Raw genomic sequence first — 21,776 nt, 5'->3', positions numbered from 1 at the left:
ATTGTATGGATATCTCATTGCAGTATTGTACCTAAAAATTGCCACCAGTATTTTGCCTTTCAATTTGCCATGAAGGAGATCAACAAAAATGCCTGCCTCTTACCTAATGGCACATTGGGCCAACAGTTCTTAGACAAAGCTTACAATGAAATGGGAACATGTTCTGGGACTATGACACTCCTTTTCACAGGAGATGGGAACCCCCCTAACTATATCTGCAAAAGAAAGTACAAACTAATGGCTATCATTGGTGGGCTCTCCTTTCACAATTCCAAGCAGATGCCTCACATCTTGAATATCTATAAGATGGCACAGGTATGTTTCTTTAGCTGTGTGAATCAGGACACAGATCTGGAAGATTAAATGTGATGACTCCTTTTAGACCTCAAACTACTCAGCCCTCTACATTGGTGCTAGTCTCAGCAAAAATCCACTTGCACTCAAATAGAAAATAGTTCTGCCAAGCAAGCAGACAAATGTGAACCATTTTTGACTTACATTAGAAAAGGGAAAGGGGAAATTAGGAGGAGGGAAATTAGGATAGAAAAGCTATCTTTTCTTCTTGTCTGCAAAAATCTCAGTTCCAAATTGCTTCTCAGAAGGATGATGGGAACTGAAATGAGGACCAAATTGAAGGTTTTTATATGAGGTCCAGGGGAAAACCTGGAGAGAGTTAAATATCGTTGTAATTGAAGATGTGCAATCCATGTCCTCTCTGTTTCAAATTTCTGGAACCCACAATGTTTTGGAAAACTCATCTGTTGTCCCTTGCATATACCATATAGTTATATTACAGAATGTAATCCTAAATGGCTGTTACCATCAGAAACATTTCTTGCAGATCAAACAATTAGCTCCAGCTTCCGTCTTGCTAGACATTTGGGGAGAATGATTTACATTGAAGAAGAATGAGAGATTTATTGTAAGGTCTAAATTGTCTTTCTCCTTAGCTCAGTTATGGCTCCTTTGACCCTGCATTGAAAGATAAAGTTCAGTACCCTTCTGTCTACCGAATGATCCCAAATGAAAGTGCTCAATATGTTGCAATTGTCAAGCTGCTGAAGCATTTTGGATGGAACTGGATTGGCCTCATTGTTTCTGATGATGACAGTGGAGAATTGTTATTACGGACTCTCATTCCCCAATTACACCAGAGCCACATTTGTTTAGCTTTTAAGGAAATTATTCCAATAGTGAAAGAGCACTGGGCAAAATACACAGAAGAAACTGTGACATCGAATAATAAAATGTCAAGAGTATGTTCGACTATTTCATCTACTGATACAGATGTGATTCTAGTTCATGGGTATTCTCGATCTATGGAGGGTCTGAGGGTGATTTTAAATTTTAATGAGTTTGTTCAGATGAATCCAACAGAGAAAGTTTGGATCATCACAGCTCAATGGGATATTACCTCTACATTCGACAGCCTAGTATTCACCCCCAAATCCTTCAATGGCACTCTGTCCTTTGCACTGCCCACAAAAGAGGTAGAGGGCTATGTGGAATATCTAAGCACAATACATCCAAATGATAATTTTATTACAGCTATGCTTTGGACCACTGCATTTCTATGCTCACTCCCCCAATATGAATTATATATGTACAATACAACAACCTGTACTGGAGAGGAGACGTTGAGTAGCCTACCTGAGTCTTTGTTTGAAATGAAAATGTCTGGTCAGAGTTACAGTATCTACAACGCTGTTTATGTTGTAGCACATGCTATTCATGCCATGTTTTCTTCAAGATCAAATAGTAAAGCATGGAGCGGCAGAGGCACATGGGACCATCGGATTATCTACCCCTGGCAGGTGAGAAGAATCTCTCTCTTGCCCTCCTATAATACCCTTCTGCTCTTTACTAACATAGGCTGCATCTACACTGCAGAACTAATGTAGTTTGACACTGCTTTAACTGCCTTGGCTTAATGGTATGGAATCCTGGGATTTGCATTTTTGTGAGATATTTACCCTTCTCTGTCAGAGAGCTGTGGTTCCCCAACAAACTACAACTCCCAGCATTCCTTAATCTGAGCCATGACAGTTAAAGCGGTGTCAAATAGCATTAACTCTGATGTGTGGCAGCAGCTAAACTCTCCACTGGTGTGTCTCGCCACAAACAAGAACAGAGCCCCCTACCCCTTTAACCTACTCTGGTACCTGAATACTAAAACAGGATGTTCCCCGGTGCCTAGGACAATGGAGACTCAGCCTTCCTCCAAATCCCTCACTGCTCAGATACTCTAGCTGGGAATACAAATAGCCTTCAGGCCCCTTTCCCTCCTCTGTTTCACCTTCCTGTTATAGGTGCAGGAATTCTCTTCTATATGATGAAAGTCCATCAGGCAGGATTAAGAAGCATGACGTTGTGCATGATGCTCCCAAGTGCATAAGACATGACGTCCACACATTTAACAGATAGCAAAGTGAGCCCTTTCACCAGCCCTGCCCTAAAATGCTTTTTCCTTCCGTCTCTGCTCTAGCTTCATTATTTCCTGAAAAACATTCGCTTCAACAATAGTGCAGGAGAGGAAATATTTTTTGATGAAAATGGGGAGTTGGGCACTGGATACGATATCATCAACATTGTCACCTTCCCCAATCGTTCCACGCATAGCGTCCATATTGGATGGACCAACCCACAGGGTCCCAAAGGGAAAGACTTTATTATCCATCAAAATGCCATTTCATGGAACCACAATTTTATTCAGGTATGATTAACTACATTTTTCCTCATATTAATAGAGATGTAAAAGGGCAAGCTATTCCTGTTGAACAGATGCTGTTGAATGGCAAAATTATTCTGTAAATGACTTGAAATGAAATTCTCACCGATCTCGATCGTTTTGACAAAGAAACTCGTCCTGCTGAATGCAAGCATATATATATAATGGAAACCCAAGCTGAGAAATCCTTTATTATTGTCATTGTTGTCTGCTATTAAGTAAACTCTGGCCCAAAACACACGGGCCAAATGACGCAGATTCTGGCCATGTTCAGGGTGTAGTGTTCAGATGATGCACATCCCAAATGTGGCTGGTAGCCATGCCAAGCTCATGTCATCCTGAAATAACTGGGCCAAGAAAGAGTGGGCAGAATATGGTCCTACTGGCAGCCTGGTTCAGGACTGTGGCAATGGCCTGGATTTGAACCGTTTGTGTGTAGTTGCTGCAGTCCCTGCATGAATGGCTCTGGTGTGGCCTCACATCAGTCTATTCAGCCCATCTGTTTGAGGCCTCTGTCTTATGCCTACCCTGTCACTAGGAGTCCTCCAAGAGCCCCGATTGTCAATATTTGTCAACTGGTCAAATCTTGTGAATTCAGGGCTCTGACTTCCTTCACTGAATGAAAAATTCCAAGTAGAATATTCTCCTTTTTTTCTTATTTTGGCTTGTTGTCAGAGTTTGGGATTAATCCGATTGCCTATTTGTGTTTTTTTAAATTAAAAAAGGAGTATTTGCAGTAGCTGAAGGTGTAAGAAATTACGTATCAGTGTTTAGAAGTATTGTAAAAAAACTTGTAAGTTATTACAACTTTCCTTGATGTCTTTAATTGTGCATTTCTTTCTTGCTTTTCTTTTTGTCTTCTTTTTTCTCCCCCCCCCATGTATATCTTAAATGTGTTTAGAAATAACACACACACACACACACACACACACACACATCTTCTATGTTGTTGTTTGCTGTTAAATCAACTTTGACTTGTGCCTACCCTATCAACAGAAAACCACCAGGAGTCCTGGATATCAGTCATTGTCAACTGCTCAAGTTTTGCCAAATCAGTGTTCTGGCTTCCTTTACTGATTCAATCCAAGAAGACACCAGGACTTAGCCGACAAGGCACTCCTAGACTCTCTTTTGGAGGCCTATGGAGTGGCGATAAGAGCAGCAAAGAACTCGTTCTATGCTGCATGTATCGTGTCTGCGGAGTCGCGTCCGGCAGAGCTGTTCAGGGTAGTGAGGGAGCTCACTCAGCTACCCTCCTCCCTGAACTCTATTTTGGAACCATCCAAGGCCTGCTGTGATGAGTTTAACAACTTCTTCACGCATAAAACCTCTCGGATAAGAGCTGATCTCGACACCAGCATTTCTTCAGGAACCAGAGTAGTGGTCTCCAGAGCTTCCGTGGACTCAATTGTACTGGATCATTTTGAGTCAGTGAGTACTGAGGAAGTGGACAAGATCCTTCGAAGTGTTAGGAAGACAACATGCTCTCTCGATCCCTGTCCCTCGTGGCTAGCGGCTGTAACCATCATGTTGCACTGCATAATAAATGCATCACTCAGGGAAGGGCGATTTCCATCCAGCTTAAAATTGGCCATAGTAAAATCGCTGTTAAAAAAGCCCTCCCTAGACCCCCTGATGCATAATAATTATTGGCCTGTTTCGCTACTACCTTTTTTGGGGAAGGTGATCGAGAGGGCAGTTGCAATCCAGCTTCAATCGGTCTTGGATGATACTGATTTTCTAGACCCATTTCAAACCGGCTTCCGGGCGGGCTGTGGAGTTGAGACTGCCATGGTCGCCCTGGTCGATGATCTCCGTCTGGGCATGGACAGGGGTAGCGTGTCCCTGTTAGTGCTCTTGGACATCTCAGCGGCTTTCGATACCATTGACCACGGTATCCTTCTGGAACGGCTGAGGGAGTTAGGTATTGGGGGCACTGCACTCCAGTGGTTCCATTCCTTCCTCTGGGGTAGATTCCAGATGGTGCAGCTGGGGGACGTGTGCTCCGATAAGAGGGCGCTTACATCTGGTGTCCCTCAAGGAGCCACTCTGTCCCCAATGCTATTTAACATTTACATGAAACCGCTGGGAGAGATCATCCGGAGACACGGGGCGAGGTGTTATCAGTATGCTGATGACACCCAAATATGTTTCTCTGTGTCTCTGACTGATGCAGTGACCAGGGATGGCATCTCTCCTCTAGATGCCTGTCTGGAGTCAGTAATGGGCTGGATGAGGGAAAACAGACTCAGTTTGAATCCAGAGAAAACGGAAGTGCTTGTGATAGGTTCCCCAGGCCGGGGAAGGATATTTGTCCACCTGTCCTGAACAGGGTCATGCTCCCCTTGAAGGACTCCGTTCGCAGTCTGGGAGTGCTTCTGGACTCGTCGCTCCACCTTACATCTCAGGTGGATGTGACGGTCAGGAGCACCTGTTATAAGCTTCGGCTGATACGCCAGCTGCGACCCTACCTGGGCCGGGCGGACCTTGAAACGGTGGTACATGCTCTGGTGACCTCTCGGTTGGATTTCTGTAATGCGCTCTACATGGGGCAACCCTTGTACCATACTCGGAAGCTACAACTGGTTCAGAACATGGCAGCAAGACTGGTCACTGGATCCTCCAGGACCAGCCACATAACACCTGTCTTGAAAGATCTACATTGGCTGCCTATTCGCTTCTGGGCGCAATACAAGGTGTAAAGCCCTAAATGGCTTGGGCCCAGGGTACTTGGAGGACCGCCTCTCCCCATACAATTCGCCCCGTGCTCTCAGATCAGCCGGGAAGCAACTGTTGAGGGTTCCAGACACAAAATATGCTGCAACTGCTCAGACGGCGTATTCTATCTCGGCCCCGCAGCTCTGGAACTCTCTTCCCGGCGAGCTCCGCTCAGTCACCTCCCTTGACCAATTTAGGAAGAGGTTAAAAACCTTCCTCTTCGAACAAGCCTTTCCCCAGACATTGTAACATCTGTTATCTCCCCACTGCACACTGCACATGCACTTTTGAGTCAGCTAGTCTGTATGTTTTAGCTTGTATTTTTTAACCTTGTTTTAATTGTTTTTATATTGATGTATTGATTGATGGTTGTTACAATTTGTATATTGTATACAACCATGTTACCCGCTTTGATCTACCCAGGAAAAGCGGGCTACAAATAAATGATTTATTATTATTATTAAGTATAGCTTTGTCTTGCTCATTTCCTATGGCCCTTCAATTTACTGAGCATTATTGTTGTTTCCCCCCCCCCCCCCCCAATGAGTCAGTTTGTCTTATGAAAAGTTCAATGTACAGAATGTAATTTTAGAAAATGTTGGAATGTAACAGAACAACGATAAGAGAAAAAGAGGTGATCTTCCCCTAAAAGCATTTTCCTCCTGGGTTTTTTTAATAGAAATCTCCCAGATCCAGATGTGTTGAGGGCTGCCATCCTGGACAGAGCAAGGCCATGCGTGAGGGGAAAGAGATTTGTTGCTATGACTGTCCACGGTGTCCCAAAGGAATGATTTCAGACCAAACAGGTAAGTTGAGAAAGCAAGACAGGGGGAAGATATTCTATTTATTTGTCACATAAATAATTTTGATGAGTTGATGAGATTTGGAAGCATTCATCTTGTAGTATTAATATTAATTATATACCACTGGAAGTTATGAAACTGAAGAAATACAGACCAAAACACGCAAATACATATAGGAATGAGATGGTTATAGTTATCAGGCTTAAAACAGGAAGGAGAAGAGAAGATCTATAACCTCATTGGTAATTGATTCTTCTTACAATAAAACAATTCAGTGGGTCTTTAGTATCTGCTGGGATTTGGTTCCAGGACACCCCATGGATACCAAAATTCATGTTCCATTATATACATTGGGGTAGTAAAATGACATCCTTATATGAAATGGTAAAACCAAGGTTTGCTTTTTGGAATTTATATATTTTTAGAATATTTTCGAGATGTGGATATGGAAGGCTGACTGTTTATGTTTTTGGAAAATGTGAAGTCGAAGGCTTTCATGGCCAGCATCCATATTTTTTGTGGGTTTTTCGGGCTATGTGGCCATGTTCTAGAAAAACCCACAAAAAACTACAGAGTTGATTTCCTTAAGGATTATATGGACTAAAAGTACTGATGATATTTATTTAAAAAACAGGGTTCTTACCAGGGAGGAATCAAGTCATTCTGTGACCGTGTGTGCATAACATTGTGAGCCAATACGAACTAGGCAGCGTTAAGTAATGCTATGAAGACCTCTGCCCACTCTCATTAGGAATGCATCCACATTGCAAAAATAATGTGGTTTGACAGCACTTTTACTGCCATGAATTAATGCTATGGAAACCTGGGATTTGCAGTTTGTTGTGGCAGCAGAGCTCTCTAACAGAGGAAGCTACATATTTCAGAAAGGTTCAATTCCCAGAATTCCACAGCATCGATCCGTGGCAGTTTAAGTGGTGCCAAACTAGGTTGTTTCTGCAGTACAGAAGCAGCCTACCTGTCCTTAAGATTTTGTCCTTGTCAGTGCTCTTTTACACTTGGTTGAACTAGATTAGTTAGTCACTAAATGAGTGAAAATTACATGTTTTTACTACTCACAGAATAAGTAGTTCATTTTCATCTACTGTGCATTTATATCTGATAAATTTGATTTTTGACTGAATGATTCCAAATGTTTAATCACACTGAAGAAAACTGAATTGCAAGTAAGCCCCAAATCTCAAATATAGAATATTCATAAAATCATTGAATTATAGAGTTGGAAGAGACCATTCAGTCCAAGCCCCTGTCATGCAGAAACTCTCAATCAATTATTGGCCATTGGCTGATAATAATCCAGTACAGAGAGATTCAGGGAATTTTCTTTCTTTAGGTCTCAAAACTGCTTCTTTCAGGTATGAGCTGCATGTATTGAAAGCCATCCATTTTTTCTAGACAAGCAGGGGGCCATGTTTAAAACTAGTGGATTGGTTTCACCTATAGCATATGAATCAGAGTGAATTTAAGTATTTTTATCTGTCAAGGGCTATGCTAACTGGATGGCCATCTGTTGGGGATGCTTTGATTGTGAGTTCCTGCATGGCAGGGAGTTGGATTGGATGCCCCTTGGGGTCTCTTTCAACTCTACGATTCTATGATTCTATTATATGCTTCAGGAGCTGTGTGCAAAACAGTCTTCTTACATATCTATAGATGTGATTTCAAACCAGAGTATGAGCAGAATATTGGCCACTCTTCATTTGAAAAGGAAATTCAGTGATTTTTTTCTTTCAAAAACACAATATCTTTGCTTCTTCCAGATGCAGAATTCTGCAGCAAGTGCCCAGAGGATCAGCACCCAAACAAGAATCAGGACCAATGCATTCTTAAGCATATAATCTATATGACATTTGAAGAGCCACTGGGAAATGTTTTCACTTCTGTGGCTCTTTTCTTTTCTCTGATGAACCTTCTGGTCGTGTGGACCTTCATTCGACACAAGGAGACTCCCATCATCAAAGCCAATAACTGGAACATCACCTGCACCCTCCTCTTCTCTTTGTTGCTTTGCTTTCTCTGCTCTTTCCTCTTCATTGGCAAACCTGGGACTGTGTCTTGCATCTTACGTCAAACATTGTTTGCTATAGTTTTTTCTATTGCTGTCTCTTCAGTCTTGGCCAAAACCCTGACAGTGGTTCTAGCCTTCATGGTTACTAATCCAGGAAACAGGGTGAGAAAATGGGTAAGAAATAGTTTGGCACAATCAGTCATTATTCTTGGAGCTCTGGTTCAAGTTGCAATTTGTACTGTATGGCTTAGCATTGCGCCCCCATTTCTTGAGTGGGATATGCAATCCCAGACACATGAGATCATAATGCAATGCAATGAAGGCTTAGATATGATGTTCTATATTGTCCTTGGCTACATGGGACTTCTGGCCTTCATCAGCTTGACTGTTGCTTTCTTTGCCAGGAAGTTACCTGCCACTTTTAATGAAGCCAAACTCATCACCTTCAGCATGCTGGTCTTTTGCAGTGTTTGGGTGTCTTTTGTCCCCACTTACCTGAGCACCAAAGGGAAATACATGGTGGCTGTGGAGATCTTCTCCATCTTGGCCTCTGGTTCAGGATTGCTGTGCTTCATTTTTCTTCCTAAGCTCTACATTGTTTTATTGAGGTCTGAGCTAAATACCAGGGAGCAGATAGTGAGGAAAATGAATCTCAGTAATTACTGATATCTTCCTTTTTTCCCCTTTTCTCTATGGATCTTTAAATAAAATCAGAAAAAATAGAAGCAATATCTGGATTTTCTGGTTTTTATAATCTTTCCAGAAGCACCCTTAATTTGTTTATGGGTGATGACAGTAAAACTATCTCTGTCTCCCTCATCCTTTCGAAATGATTATTTCTTCTTTGTATTTCATTGTTGAATCTTTTGCTTGTAAAAACCATACTAATAAAATTCTAAGTGAGGCTGTATGATGCAGTGGCTAAAATGGGCAAGTCGGAGACATAAAGTCCAATCTATGAAGCTACTGAAGTACAGCCAATTTCAGTTTAAAAAGTATAAAAACAGAGTCCATGCTATTTGTATCATTCTGCTTGATTGGAAAGTGGTCATTCAGGGAAGTTTCCTGAGCATACTAAGGGCAAGGAAGGTGTAAAGCCTATGGATCTAAACAGGAATATCTAATTCAATAAAGCTCACCCTAAAGCATCAGAAGAATAATTTAATCAGTGGTAGCTTTAATGGAAACTAATGATGGGCCTCATTCCCACCTCTTTAGAAAGAGATGGAAAGATTTTATTAAAACTGGACAAAGTTAATAAGGGGGTGAAACTTACAACACACTTGGGGTGTATCTTGGGGGATTTGTATATTCAGGATAAACAGGCAGTGGTGTCACTAGGGGGGTGCGGTGATGTGGTCCACATCGGGTGACGTCCCAGAAGACAGGTGACACCCAATCAGGCCATCCTTTGACTGGGGCAGAGGGGTGAGTTCCCCGGAAGACAGAGATGTGATTGCTCTGATTATGTTGTGCAGAAGAGAGGGACCCAACTTCCCCACAGATACCTAGATGACTTCTTTTCATTCTCTCTTTTTGGGGGTTAACAGTCAAAGGGCATGAATGTTGGGCAGGGATCATTAATGTTGCTTACTCATGGGTAAGAGGGGCAATTCAGATGGGGAAGAAGCATCTGGACTAGACTGAGAGTGGGTACAAAATGCTGTACTCCTAGTAGAAGTGCATCCTCCTTTCCTTTGCCTTTGGAGTTCAGAACAGCTTCACTTCTAACATCTGAATGGGATAATCTTCCTTCCCCTTTCCATTATAAGCAGAAGCAGCCCCTCCTAGGAGTTGACAACTGCACAAGCAGTTAGGCTTGGACAGGCATAACTAACTGGAGGGAAGCCCCCATGCCGCATCTAAAAGGAGGCATATAGACATGCCAATCACACTTTTGCATACAAATGTTATTATTAGGATGCTGAGCAGGGTAAGCAATCACACATTTGGAAAGGAATAAATCAGTAAATCTGCATGTGTATTAAATGCTAAAAAGGAAAAGTAGCAACCAAGGAAGAGAAACATCAGTACTCAGTTCCAGTATATTGAAATGACATAACATTGACCTGAATTCAGGAAGCAGCATATGCAAGCAGAATAGACACTGTGCATGCAGCACACAGAACTTAGTATTGCACAGTGGGTGGATTCAGCAGGCAATGGCTGAAGCAAAGAAACATGGAGTACTGCAGAAGTACTGTTGTGAAACTCATGATCATGGAATGATCATAGCTTGTTCTCCTGCTTTGTTCCCTCTGTAGCCATTGCACATTGTACATATGTTGTGGTTTTGTCAGTGCTAGCATTTGTTTGATTGTACTGACCTTTTGTATGAGGGATGCATAATGCTGGAGTGGCATATGTACACATACAGATCGTTATGTGCATACATATTAGATGGTAGATGCAAATTATGGAAGTGGGTTCAAAAAGTAAAGTAAAGTAAAGCAAAGGAACCTGGATGAAAATATGCAGGTATGCCTTAAGAAATGAATCCATTTAAAGATGGCTAAAGAAGCAATGGTCATATTCTTGAAAGCCGGAGAAAGAAAGCATTTGAGATGGTCTAATACCACTCCAACCCTTCTTTGGTGATTACACACATTGGACCAGCTTTTTTTTTTTTTTTTTTTAATTTGATGGATTTCAGTACAGGGACTGACTCCCTTTTGTAGTTGGAATCTCAGGGGCAAATTTACTTAAATCAGTGTTAGTATATCCGAGTTATAATTAAGTACATAAATCCTTGCTGGCCATTTTGAGCTGAGAATACTGACAACCCAATTATCTTCCCTGTAATCATGATAAGGCATCATTTGGGAGCGAGAAGAACACCGTCGTCTTTCCTGCTGTAATTATAATCATTGACTTCTAGCAATTGTTGCCCAAGGCTACAAGAAAGCAAGAAACCCAGCTGGGTCCACCAGCCAAAATTATTGTTTCACACTGCAGCATCTATAAAAACTAATTTCAAAACAACTGGTTAGACACAGTTCTTGGTGGTTTACTGATGACAGGAAGAAGGGTTAAATTTATTTGAACCATACAGTTTTTAAGGCTAATTGAAAACTTAGACTGGTAATTGTGGGTCTTGGTAGTATCACCGCTATTCTATGCACCTGATTGTCCAAATGATTGCATGCAGGTACGGCTGGAGCCAAGATTTACTATTAGTTAGATGGATGCCTCTTCTGCTGATCCTTTTGTTGCTACGTCTTCATCATGCTGGCAGGAAGATGAATTTTGTGTGTGACTGGAAGACAAAGGTGGAAAGTATCTCAGTTGTAACTCATGAGGATGTTGTCATTGGTGAATTTGTCTCTTTTTTTGCTCCTGATCATAAAGAGATTTCCTTTAACATACTCCCTGTTAAGGGAGGAAGAGCCTTGTAAGTAACTCTTTCACAATACAGAAGGGTCATTGGGCTAAAAGATATTTCTGAATGAATGGATTCATAGAAATCTAGAAAAATAGCTTCATTAATTTAGTTCTCTGGTAACTATGCCTGTTCCAGACTGCCAAAATAAAGCTGCTTTGGGTCTCTTTGGAGGTATGCTATTTAAATGATGCATGGGTCCTAAGAGTCCGGAGGTCGCACCAAAGCCACACTCCAATCCTAAGAACTGGAGTGCAGCTTTGGTGCAGCTTCCGGATTCTTAGGATGCATGCATCATTTAAACAACATACCTCCAAAGAGACCCGAAACAGCTTTATTTTGGCAGTCTGTAACAGGCAATTCTTTTTTATACTTTATTTATTATGAATTATACAAACATAAATATATATATAAAATAGGATAAAGTAATACCTAAAATAAAAACCCCAACAACGATCAAGTCTAAACAGTTCTTCATTCTCTCTCCCTGTTACATCATTTAAAATTTTAAAAAAACCCATCTTATTAAGCCCAGTATTTCTGTACATTTGTTACCTCCTTGGTTTCCACATTCAGTGATTTCTGATTTGTTTTAAATCTATCTGTATTGTCTCTCTTTTCTGTTCATTTTATCTGGTAACTATGATTCTGATGAACATTTCCTTTTCTGAGTCTTGTTGGTATTTGATGGTATCATTTATCACTCAGTCATGAAGAGCTCTACTTGCATTCCACAGATGCATTCCGGGTTTATTGTCACACTATTGGCCTGAGTATTGATGGAAGTGAGCTCCAAACTTTACAGTTCTCTAATACGGTAGCAGAAAGGAAGAGGGATTGGGGCACATTGTATGTTTCTTTATAAAACTCTGTATTTAAAAAAGATATGTCCTCAAGTTAGTTTACATAGATTCTCGTCAATGATGGGATGATGATCACCAGAGTCTTCATAAGAGTCTGATGAAATTAATCAAACCAAAAAAGAATAATCCTGTATAAAACATCACATTTAAGAGAGGAGTATTTTTCCGTTAAAGGAAGAGTTCAATGACTGGATCAGGAATGGTAGCAGAAAGGTGATAAAAGTTTGAGGGTACATTGCATGTTTCTTTATTACATATGACTTCAGTGTGGATTTAATATATTGTCCAAAATACAAGGAGAGAGAGAGAGATAGAGAGAGGCCATTAGTTTTCATCAGAGGAATTTAGAGATATCAGCTAGGAGAAAAAAATGTAATATAGACTAAATAATAATAATAATAATAATAATAATACCCCTTCTTCTCCAAGGATTGGGACTCAGGGTGGCTTACAACATTAAAAACAATACAATTAGAAACATACAGAAATAGTACGTTAAACCCAAATTAAATTACTACAATAATTAAAACAGATTCCAAGCTAAAACATCAAAAACTTTTTAAAAGATAAAAATGTGTAAGCATTTTTACATTAAAACAATGTAATGCCACAGGCCATTCTTTAAAAGCTTTCTGTTTTGAATGTTTTGAATGATTGTCTGAAAAGGAAGGCTTTCATCTGTTGCCGGAAGGCCATCAAGGAAGGGGCCATTCTGGTCTCCCTGGGCAGGGAATGCCAGAGTTTAGGGGCAGCCATGGAAAAGGCCCTCTCTTGCTTGTGGCAGTGGTGGGACGGAGAGAAGGGCCTCCCCTGAGGATCTCAGAGCCCAGTCCGGCTCGTATGGAGAGACACGGTTTTCTAAATAGCCTGGACCTGAGTCATATAGGGCTTTATAGGTCATCACCAGCACTTTTAGTTGTGCTTGGAAACAAACCGGCAGCCAGTGGGGCTGTTTCAACAGGGGCATTGTATGGTCTCTGTAATCTGCTCCTGTTAGCAGCCTGGCTGCAGCTCTTTGAACCTGCTGAAGTTTCTGAACACTCTTCAGGCTTGCAGCCCCAAGTAGAGTCCATTACAGTAGTCCAAATGGGATGTAACCATGGCATGCACCACAGAGGCCAGATCCAATGTGTCAAGGAACAGGCACAGTTGGTGCATGAGTTTTAAATGTGCAAAAGCACTCCTGGTCACTGCAGACACCTGGGCCCCCAGCTTCAAAGCTGAGTCCAAGAGTACCCCCAAACTGCGAACCTGTGTCTTCAGGGGGAGTGTGACCCCATCTAATGTAGGCTGGATCCCTATTCCCCGATCTGCCTTCTGACTGACCAGGAGCACCTTTGTCTTGTCTGGATTAAGTTTCAACTTTTTTGCCCTCATCCAGTTCATTGCTGAATACAGACACTGGTTTAGGATCAGGACAGCCTCCTGGGATTGAGGTGGGAAAGAGTAGCTGAGTTTAGTGTCTTCTGCATATGGATGATACGCACAAAACATCTTAAAGGGGAAATGCAACTGATTTAAGGAAGACTTAATCTAGATGGGTGCTTAGGGCAATTGACATGAATGAAATTAGTGTGAATCATGACTTGTGAAGTCCAATAAATTCCAGCCAGTCTCTATTAAGGATTTTTTTTAAAAAAATCTATATTTAGCTATTTTTTCCATCTGTGTTTATGTTTACATTTTCACATATCACCATTCCTAACATATTCTAATATAGTCTAATACATAGTCATCTCCTATATCATGCTTTCTTTTTTATATAAGTTTTCTTTATTGTCGTCTTCTGTTTTCTTTCATTTCTTCAATTTCTTTTCTCCTTTCCCCTCTTTCTCCCTTTCCTTCATCTTCAATAGTTTAATCACTGTGGTTTTACCTTAAATATATGTATAAAAATAAAATAAAATAAAATACTTTTTTTCTCTTCCTATATCCTTAGTGCAAATACTTAACTTGGCTATCTGTAAGCCTTTATGTCTTTTGTATTTTTTATTCATCCCCCTTAGTATTTCTTCTTTATTCCCTTGCAAAACTTCTTTTCTAACACTTATCTACACTAAGTCTTGTTTGAATCATTGTCAAACTCAGATTTCTGTACTTTAATCCAAGTGATGTAAACATGCTTTCAAGAATGTGGCAACGCTCAGATTGTGTAAACCTCTCATTGCAGCACTTTGCCTAAATTTTGCCATCAGTATTTTACCTTTCAATTTGCCATCAAAGAGATCAACAAAAATGCCCAGCTCTTACCTAATGGTACATTAGGACAATACTTGAGACACAAAGCTCACAATGAAATGGGAGCATGTTTTGGGACCATGAGTCTCCTTTTCACAGGAGGTGGGAATCCCCCTAACTATGTCTGCAAAAGAAAGTACAAGCTAATGGCTGTCATCGGTGGTCTCTCCTCTCACAATTCCAAGCAGATGCCTCACATCTTGAATGTCTATAAGATGGCCCAGGTATGTTTCTTTAGCTATATAAATAAGGGCAGTGATCTGGATAGTTTAATGTGATGTCTCAGTTTGAGAGGAGGAAAACTGTGGCAGAAAAGCTTTCTTTTCTTTTTCTCTATAACATTTCCCTTTCTCATTGCCTCTCAGAGGGTTCATGGCAATTGCTGGTCTGCGACTTAAGGCCAAAAGCTGTAGGAGAATTAATAGTTCATTGCAACTGAAGGTGTCCTCATCATGGTTTTTATGCTTCAAATTCCTGGATCAACAATGTTTAGCAAAACTCTACTGCAGTCTGTTGCATATATCATATAGTTAGTCCTATGGTAATCTTGTCTGCCCCAAAATATAGTGCAAAGTGGTGTTTACCCTTAGCAACATTTCTTCCAGATCAAAACCATTAACCTGACCTTAATTCTTCCCAAAAATGTTAGAAGAATAATTTACACTGAGGAAAATGAGAGAGTTATTGTAAGGTCTAAATTGTCTTTCTCCTTAGCTCAGTTTTGGCTCCTTTGACCCTGCATTGAGAGATAAAGCTCAGTTCCCTTCTGTCTACCGAATGATCCCAAATGAAAGGGTTCAGTATGTTGGGACTGTCAATTTGCTGAAGCATTTTGGATGGACCTGGATTGGCCTCATTGTTTCAGATGATGACAGTGGGGAAGTTTTATTGAGGACACTCATTCCTCAGCTACTCCAGAACAGCATTTGTCTTGCTTTTAAAGAAATTATTCCAATAGTGAAAGAGAATTGGATAACATCAGAAGGAGAAACAGGGGGGGTTCATGATAAAATGACAAGAATCCATTTTATTCTTTCATGGAGTGATACCAATGTGATTCTTGTTCATGGGGACTCACAGTCTATGGAAGTCTTGCAACTGATTCTATATTTCAATGAGTTTGTTCAAATGAAGCCAACAGAGAAGGTTTGGATCATCACCGCTCAGTGGGATTTTAACTCCGTATTCTTCACAGATCATTTCACTCCCAAAACCTTCAATGGCACTCTGTCCTTTGCATTGCCCACAAGAGAGGTAGAAGGCTATGCACAATATCTTAGCACAATAAATCCAAGGGAAAATAATGATTATGTTGCAGCTGTCCTTTGGACCAGTGCCTTTCAATGCTCTTTTCCCCAATATGATTTATATGTAATAAATGCAACCAACTGTACTGGGGAGGAGAAATTGAGCAGCCTCTCTAAATCTGTCTTTGAAATGAGGATGTCTGGTCAGAGCTACAGTATCTACTGTGCTGTTTATGCCGTCACACATGCTCTTCATGCCATGCTTTCTTCTAGATCAAAACATAAAGGATGGGGAGATGGAGCCACATGGAACCTTGAGAACATCCAACCCTGGCAGGTAGGAAGAGCGTCTTGCCCTTTCCTTATGCCTTCTGCCCAAACTGTAATGATCCCCACTGATGTGTGTGGTCTCAAATAGAAAAAGGTCCTTCTTTAACCCACTCTGGTGCCTTCACACTCTAACAGAATCTTCCATGTCAACCAGGGAATTGGAGACTCATCCTTCCTCTGAATTCCTCACAGCTCAGCTACTCCCAAAACACTATGTACTGTACCTCAGAATGACAATAGCCTGCAGGCACCTTTCTCTGTGCCTTTTCATTTTCCTGTTATAGATACAGGATGGCAAGAATTTTCTTCTGTATGATGACTGTCCATCACACATGATTAAGAAGTAGGGAGTTATGCATGATATTGTTAAGTACATAAGACATGAAGTTGGCAAATTGCACAGAAATCAATGTGACCCCTTTCTGTCTTGAAATGTTTTTCTTTACAATTCCCTTCTAGCTTCATTCCTTCTTGAAACACATTCATTTCAACAATAGTGCTGGAGAGGAAATATTTTTTGATGAGAATGGGGAGTTGGGAACTGGATATGATATCTTCAACACAGTCACCTTCCCCAATCGGTCCATGAATAGAGTCCGCATTGGATGGACTGACCCTCGGGCTCCTGAAGGGAAAGACTTCCTTATCCATAAAAATTTCATTATGTGGAATCACAGGTTTGTTCAGGTATGATTAGCTAGTATTTTGCTGATCTTGCCAGAGATGTGTAAATGCAAAGGATTCCCACTGAACGGATCCTTGAGAATCTTTAATTGAGACCATGTTTAAATTGTTCTTTACTGGTAAACTTATGCTAAAAATGATTTGAAATGAAATTCTAACCCATCCCTAGGTCTTTATAAAAGATGCTCATCCTGTTGAATGCAAACCTATTTACTAGACACCCAAGCTGACAAATCATTTGTTGTTGTAGTTTTGCTGTCAAGTCAACATTGTCTTATCCCTACACTGTTAATAGTAGGCCTTGAAAAGCCCTGATTGTCTGTTGTCAACAAATGCTCACATCTTGCAAACTTAGGGCTCCGGCTTCCTTAACTGAATCAATTTGACTAGACTATGGTCCTGCTTTTTCCCCTACTTCTGTGCACTTTTACTCAGCCCCCCCCCCCTTGAGTCAATTCATCTTACAAAAAATTCCTAATAAAAAGAGTTGTGTCATTTTGGCTTCTTGTGGGAGTTGAAAATTAAGTTGACTGCCTTTTTGCTTAACAAAAAAGGGGAGAAATGTAATAATATGTAAAAAGTATGATATTTATAGAAGAAGTGTAAGAAGGTTTTTGCTTTTGTTTTTGGTAACTGCAGAATTAATAAATTATAGATCAATATTTAGAAGCACCATAGAGAAAGTTGGAACTTTATAACTTTTTGTCATTGTAACTTTTCGTTTTCTTTTTTCTTTCTGGTGTTTTCCTTTCTCATTTCTCTTTTTCCTTTTCTTTTGATTGTGTTTAGAAATCATACATATTTGTTTTTGTTTGCTGTTAAGTCAGCTTTGACTTATGGCAACCTTATCAGTAGGAGAACTCTGAGAGCCCTGGCCATCAGTGGTGTCAACTGCACAAATCCCACCAAGTCAGGGCTCTTAGGGGTTGTAAAGTGTGCACCATCATGGTGCTCCTCTGGTGCGACTGCAGCTCCAATGTGGCGAAGATGGAGACTACTGTTGTTTCCTAGTAGCTGCTTGGCACATTTGTTCTGCCATCTCAGCAAAAACCCTGTCTGCCCTCAGAAATGCCATCAGTAGCAATGCTACCATCAACATCACCTCTTCCCTCATGAGAGCAAACAGTCCCACCAACACAGAGATGCAGTCAAAGTGCAGGAAAATCCTTATCAAACAATTTTTCACCAGAGGTTCATGGAGGCAATTCTGCAGTGAATAAGGGATAAGTGAACATTCATAAAGGGGATAAGAAATTTTAACAGAACAGGGATAAGAGAGAAATAGGTGGTCTCCCCCAACACATTTTCCTGTGTTTCTTTGACAGAAGCCTCCAAAATCCAGATGTGTTGAGGTTTGCCATCCTGGACAGAGCAAGACCATGCGTGAGGGCAAAGAGATTTGCTGTTATGACTGTCCACAGTGTCCTGAAGGAATGATTTCAAATCAGACAGGTAAGTTGAGAGAGTAACCTGATAGCGAATCACATTTGATATGGTTGTGAAATAAATAATTTCATTTTGAACTTCTGTTGTTGTGTGCCTTCAAGTCTTTCTGACCTATGGCAGCCCTAAGGTGACTCTATAATGGGGTTTTCTTGGTGGCTTTGTTCATGGAGAGGCTTGCTAGTACCTTTCCCTCAGTCTGAAAACCTCAGTCTCCTGAGGCTGAGACCCTCACTTTCATTGTCTCAGAGGAAGGCAATGGCAAATCTCCACTGTAGAACTCTTGCCTAGAAAACCCTATGGGAGAGTTGCCTTAATGTTGCCATAAGCTGGAAATGACTTGAAGGCACTCAACAACAACAAGAAGAAGGCTGAGAGCATGTGACATGTCTAAGGTCATACAGTGGGCTTCATGACTCGGCAGGGAATTGAACCCTGGTCTCCAGAGCCATAGTCCAACACTCGAACTATTATGCCACACTGGCTTTTGAAATGTTAATCTTAGTTATACCTTCCACTAGAAGGTATGGAGTTGAAGATAACACAGATACAAAAACAGTAACACACATAGGAATGATATGGTTATAGCGATTAGGTTTGAAGAGAGAGGGAGATTAGAAAGTATAGCACTTACTAATGTAGAAAATATTGGTATTTATATTCATCAGAGTGCATCATGTCCCAGTGCAACATGAGCATCTGGTATAAAACAGGATAGAAATATTCAGGATGCTCTGGTAAGGATAAAAAACAAACAAACAAACAAACACCAAAATCTTTTATTGTTGAAAGAAATCTATCACAGATAGGAAAGTTGCCTATATAATAGAACAGTCCCTAATGCTGACTGCCATCCATAGATCAGAGAACATAGGGAGAAAACAAGACTAGCACATCAAAGTTCCCTCCACCCTAAATTACTAAAGAAACAAGCATTGATGCCCCTTCACTTCCAATATTAACCTCATCTGTAACTGAGCCTTTCTTGAATGTGACAATATAGGTCTGTGGAAAAATAGCTGTATATACCCATCTTTCTTTCCCACTGCCATTCTCTTCACATTTTGTGTCATGTCTTTTTAGATTGTAAACGTGAAGGCATGGAACTGTGACATTAGCAATCTGTAAGTCACTCTAAGAGCATTTGTGGCTGAACAGCAGGGTATAATTACTCTAACCAAATAATTAGGGACAGGACAGACTGGCATCAAAGGCTGGCATGGGGGTGTAGTGGGGGTGTGGTGTCACCCCATCACATGGAGGTGTCACCTCCTCTGGTCCTTGGTTCTGATGACACAATGCCAAAGGAGCACTGAAAAGCCATGGCACTGGTGTCTATTGTGCCCTTTCTATGGCACAAAAAGGAGTTGCTTTTAGTGGCTCCTTTTTATGCTAGAGAAAGGCCAGATCAGGATCATGGCATGCAGTTTCCGCAGCCTCAATCTGGCTAAGAAAGAGGTGGCTGCAGGACACCCCTTAGGGGTGGTTTGTTCAGCCCCTTAGTAAACTAAATAGTACTGCATTAAATGCAAAATAGGCCATGCTATTGAGGATGCAGCTGCTCTGGGCAGGACACGTTTCCAGGATGAAGGACCATCGCCTCCCCAAAATAGTATTCTACGGTGAACTCGCCACGGGGCAGCGTAAGAGGTGCGCTCCAAAGCAGAGATACAAGGACTCCCTGAAACAACATCTCAGGCTCGGCACTATTGATCACCAACAATTGTCCGCCCTGGCCTCACATCGGGAGGAATGGAGACGCACTATCCATGATGCTGCAGCCTTTTTGGAAAGCTCACGCTTTCTCAAAGAGAAACGACAACGCAGAAAGATCCACAACCCAGAAACATCACCCAAGGAGACATTCTGCTGTGCTTTCTGCAACAGGACTTGTTTATCTCGGATTGGTCTTTTTAGTCATCAAAGCGCTTGTAGAAAGCGCGGGATGAGTCCTTCCTGAATCTTTGTTTGTGAAGAAAAGCCAGAGAGATCCCAGAGAGACATGCAAAATAACAGTGCAGAATATTGGCTGCTCTTGGTTACCAATAAATGTAGGGTTTTTATTTTTATTTTTTAAAAATACTATCTTTGCTTCTTCCAGATGCAGAAAAGTGCAGCAAGTGCCCAGATGATCAGCATCCAAACAAGAATCGAGATCAGTGCATCCCCAAATATGTAATCTACATGTCTTTTGAAGAGCCCTTAGGAATTGTTTTGGTTTCTTTGGTTCTTTTCTTTTCCCTGATGGCCCTTGGGATAATATGGAGCTTCTTTCAGTACAAGAATACTCCCATCATTAAAGCCAATAACTGGGCCATTACTTGTATCCTCCTCTTCTCTTTGCTCCTTTGCTTTCTCTGCTCTTTGCTCTTTATTGGCAAGCCTGGGGTTATGTCTTGTATTCTACGACAAACATTATTTGCCATCGTTTTCTCTATCGCTGTTTCTTCAGTTTTGGCCAAAACTCTGACAGTAGTTCTAGCCTTCATGGCCACCAAACCAGGAAACAGGATGAGAAAATGGGTAGGAAAGCATTTGGCAGTCTCAGTCATTATTTTTGCATCTCTCATTCAAACTGTCACTTGTATCATATGGCTGGCCATCTCTCCCCCTTTCCCAGAATGGGACAATCACTCTCAGATGGGAGAGATCCTAGTGCAATGCAACGAAGGCTCAGATATGATGTTCTACATTGTCCTCGGCTACATGGGGCTTTTGGCCTTCATCAGCTTCACTGTTGCTTTCTTTGCCAGGAAGTTGCCTGATACTTTTAATGAAGCCAAACTGATCACCTTTAGCATGTTGGTCTTTTGCAGTGTTTGGGTGTCTTTTGTTCCCACTTATCTGAGCACCAAAGGGAAATACATGGTGGCCGTGGAGATCTTCTCCATCTTGGCCTCTAGTTCTGGATTGCTGGGTTTTATTTTTATCCCTAAGGTTTACATTATTTTAATAAGGCCTGAACTGAATACCAGGGATCAGCTGGTAAGGAAAAAGAATCCTATTACTTCTTGATTTCTGTCTTCTTTCTCTCCCTTTCTCTAATGGGTCTCTTTCAGTTATGCACCTGTGTTCATAGATGGCAAGAATGCGTTTATCCATGTGTGTGTGTTTGTGTGTATCTCAGAAATAATATGAGATGCTTTTATTGAATTTTCAGATTGTCCAAGTTTTCTTCAAGCCATATTAAAGGGATCTTCCCAGTTTTGTAAGCAGTTTAAAATTGGGAAAAAAGTATCTCTGGAAGAAGACCATGGGAATGGTTACATGCTTAAAGAGAGCAGCAGGATTAAATTGCTTTAGTCTGGTTTTTGTAA

The 21,776-nt window shown here is 41.0% G+C and overlaps 2 protein-coding genes across 2 annotated transcripts; both read left to right on the top strand.

The window, feature by feature from the left end:
* Positions 1-69: 69 nt before the first annotated feature.
* LOC149304171 (vomeronasal type-2 receptor 26-like) lies at positions 70-8,941 on the top strand. Its single transcript, XM_089479707.1, has 5 exons — positions 70-315; positions 951-1,490; positions 2,486-2,713; positions 6,126-6,252; positions 8,028-8,941. The coding sequence occupies exons 1-5, from the start codon at positions 70-72 to the stop codon at positions 8,939-8,941; spliced, it is 2,055 nt and encodes a 684-aa protein (XP_089335833.1).
* A 5,894-nt stretch (positions 8,942-14,835) lies between these two features.
* LOC149304170 (vomeronasal type-2 receptor 26-like) lies at positions 14,836-21,474 on the top strand. The gene is made up of 5 exons (XM_089479706.1): positions 14,836-14,979; positions 15,470-16,339; positions 16,792-17,019; positions 18,345-18,468; positions 20,561-21,474. Exons 1-5 carry the CDS (start codon positions 14,836-14,838, stop codon positions 21,472-21,474), a joined length of 2,280 nt encoding a protein of 759 aa, XP_089335832.1.
* Positions 21,475-21,776: the final 302 nt, after the last annotated feature.

Source organism: Sceloporus occidentalis, unplaced genomic scaffold (genome assembly GCF_023333645.1).
Source record: "Sceloporus occidentalis isolate IW3139 unplaced genomic scaffold, rSceOcc1.0.p SCAF_14, whole genome shotgun sequence".
Lineage (NCBI taxonomy): Eukaryota > Metazoa > Chordata > Lepidosauria > Squamata > Phrynosomatidae > Sceloporus > Sceloporus occidentalis.
Note: the sequence above shows the minus strand (reverse complement) of the source record. Positions and strands in the feature narration are given on the sequence as shown.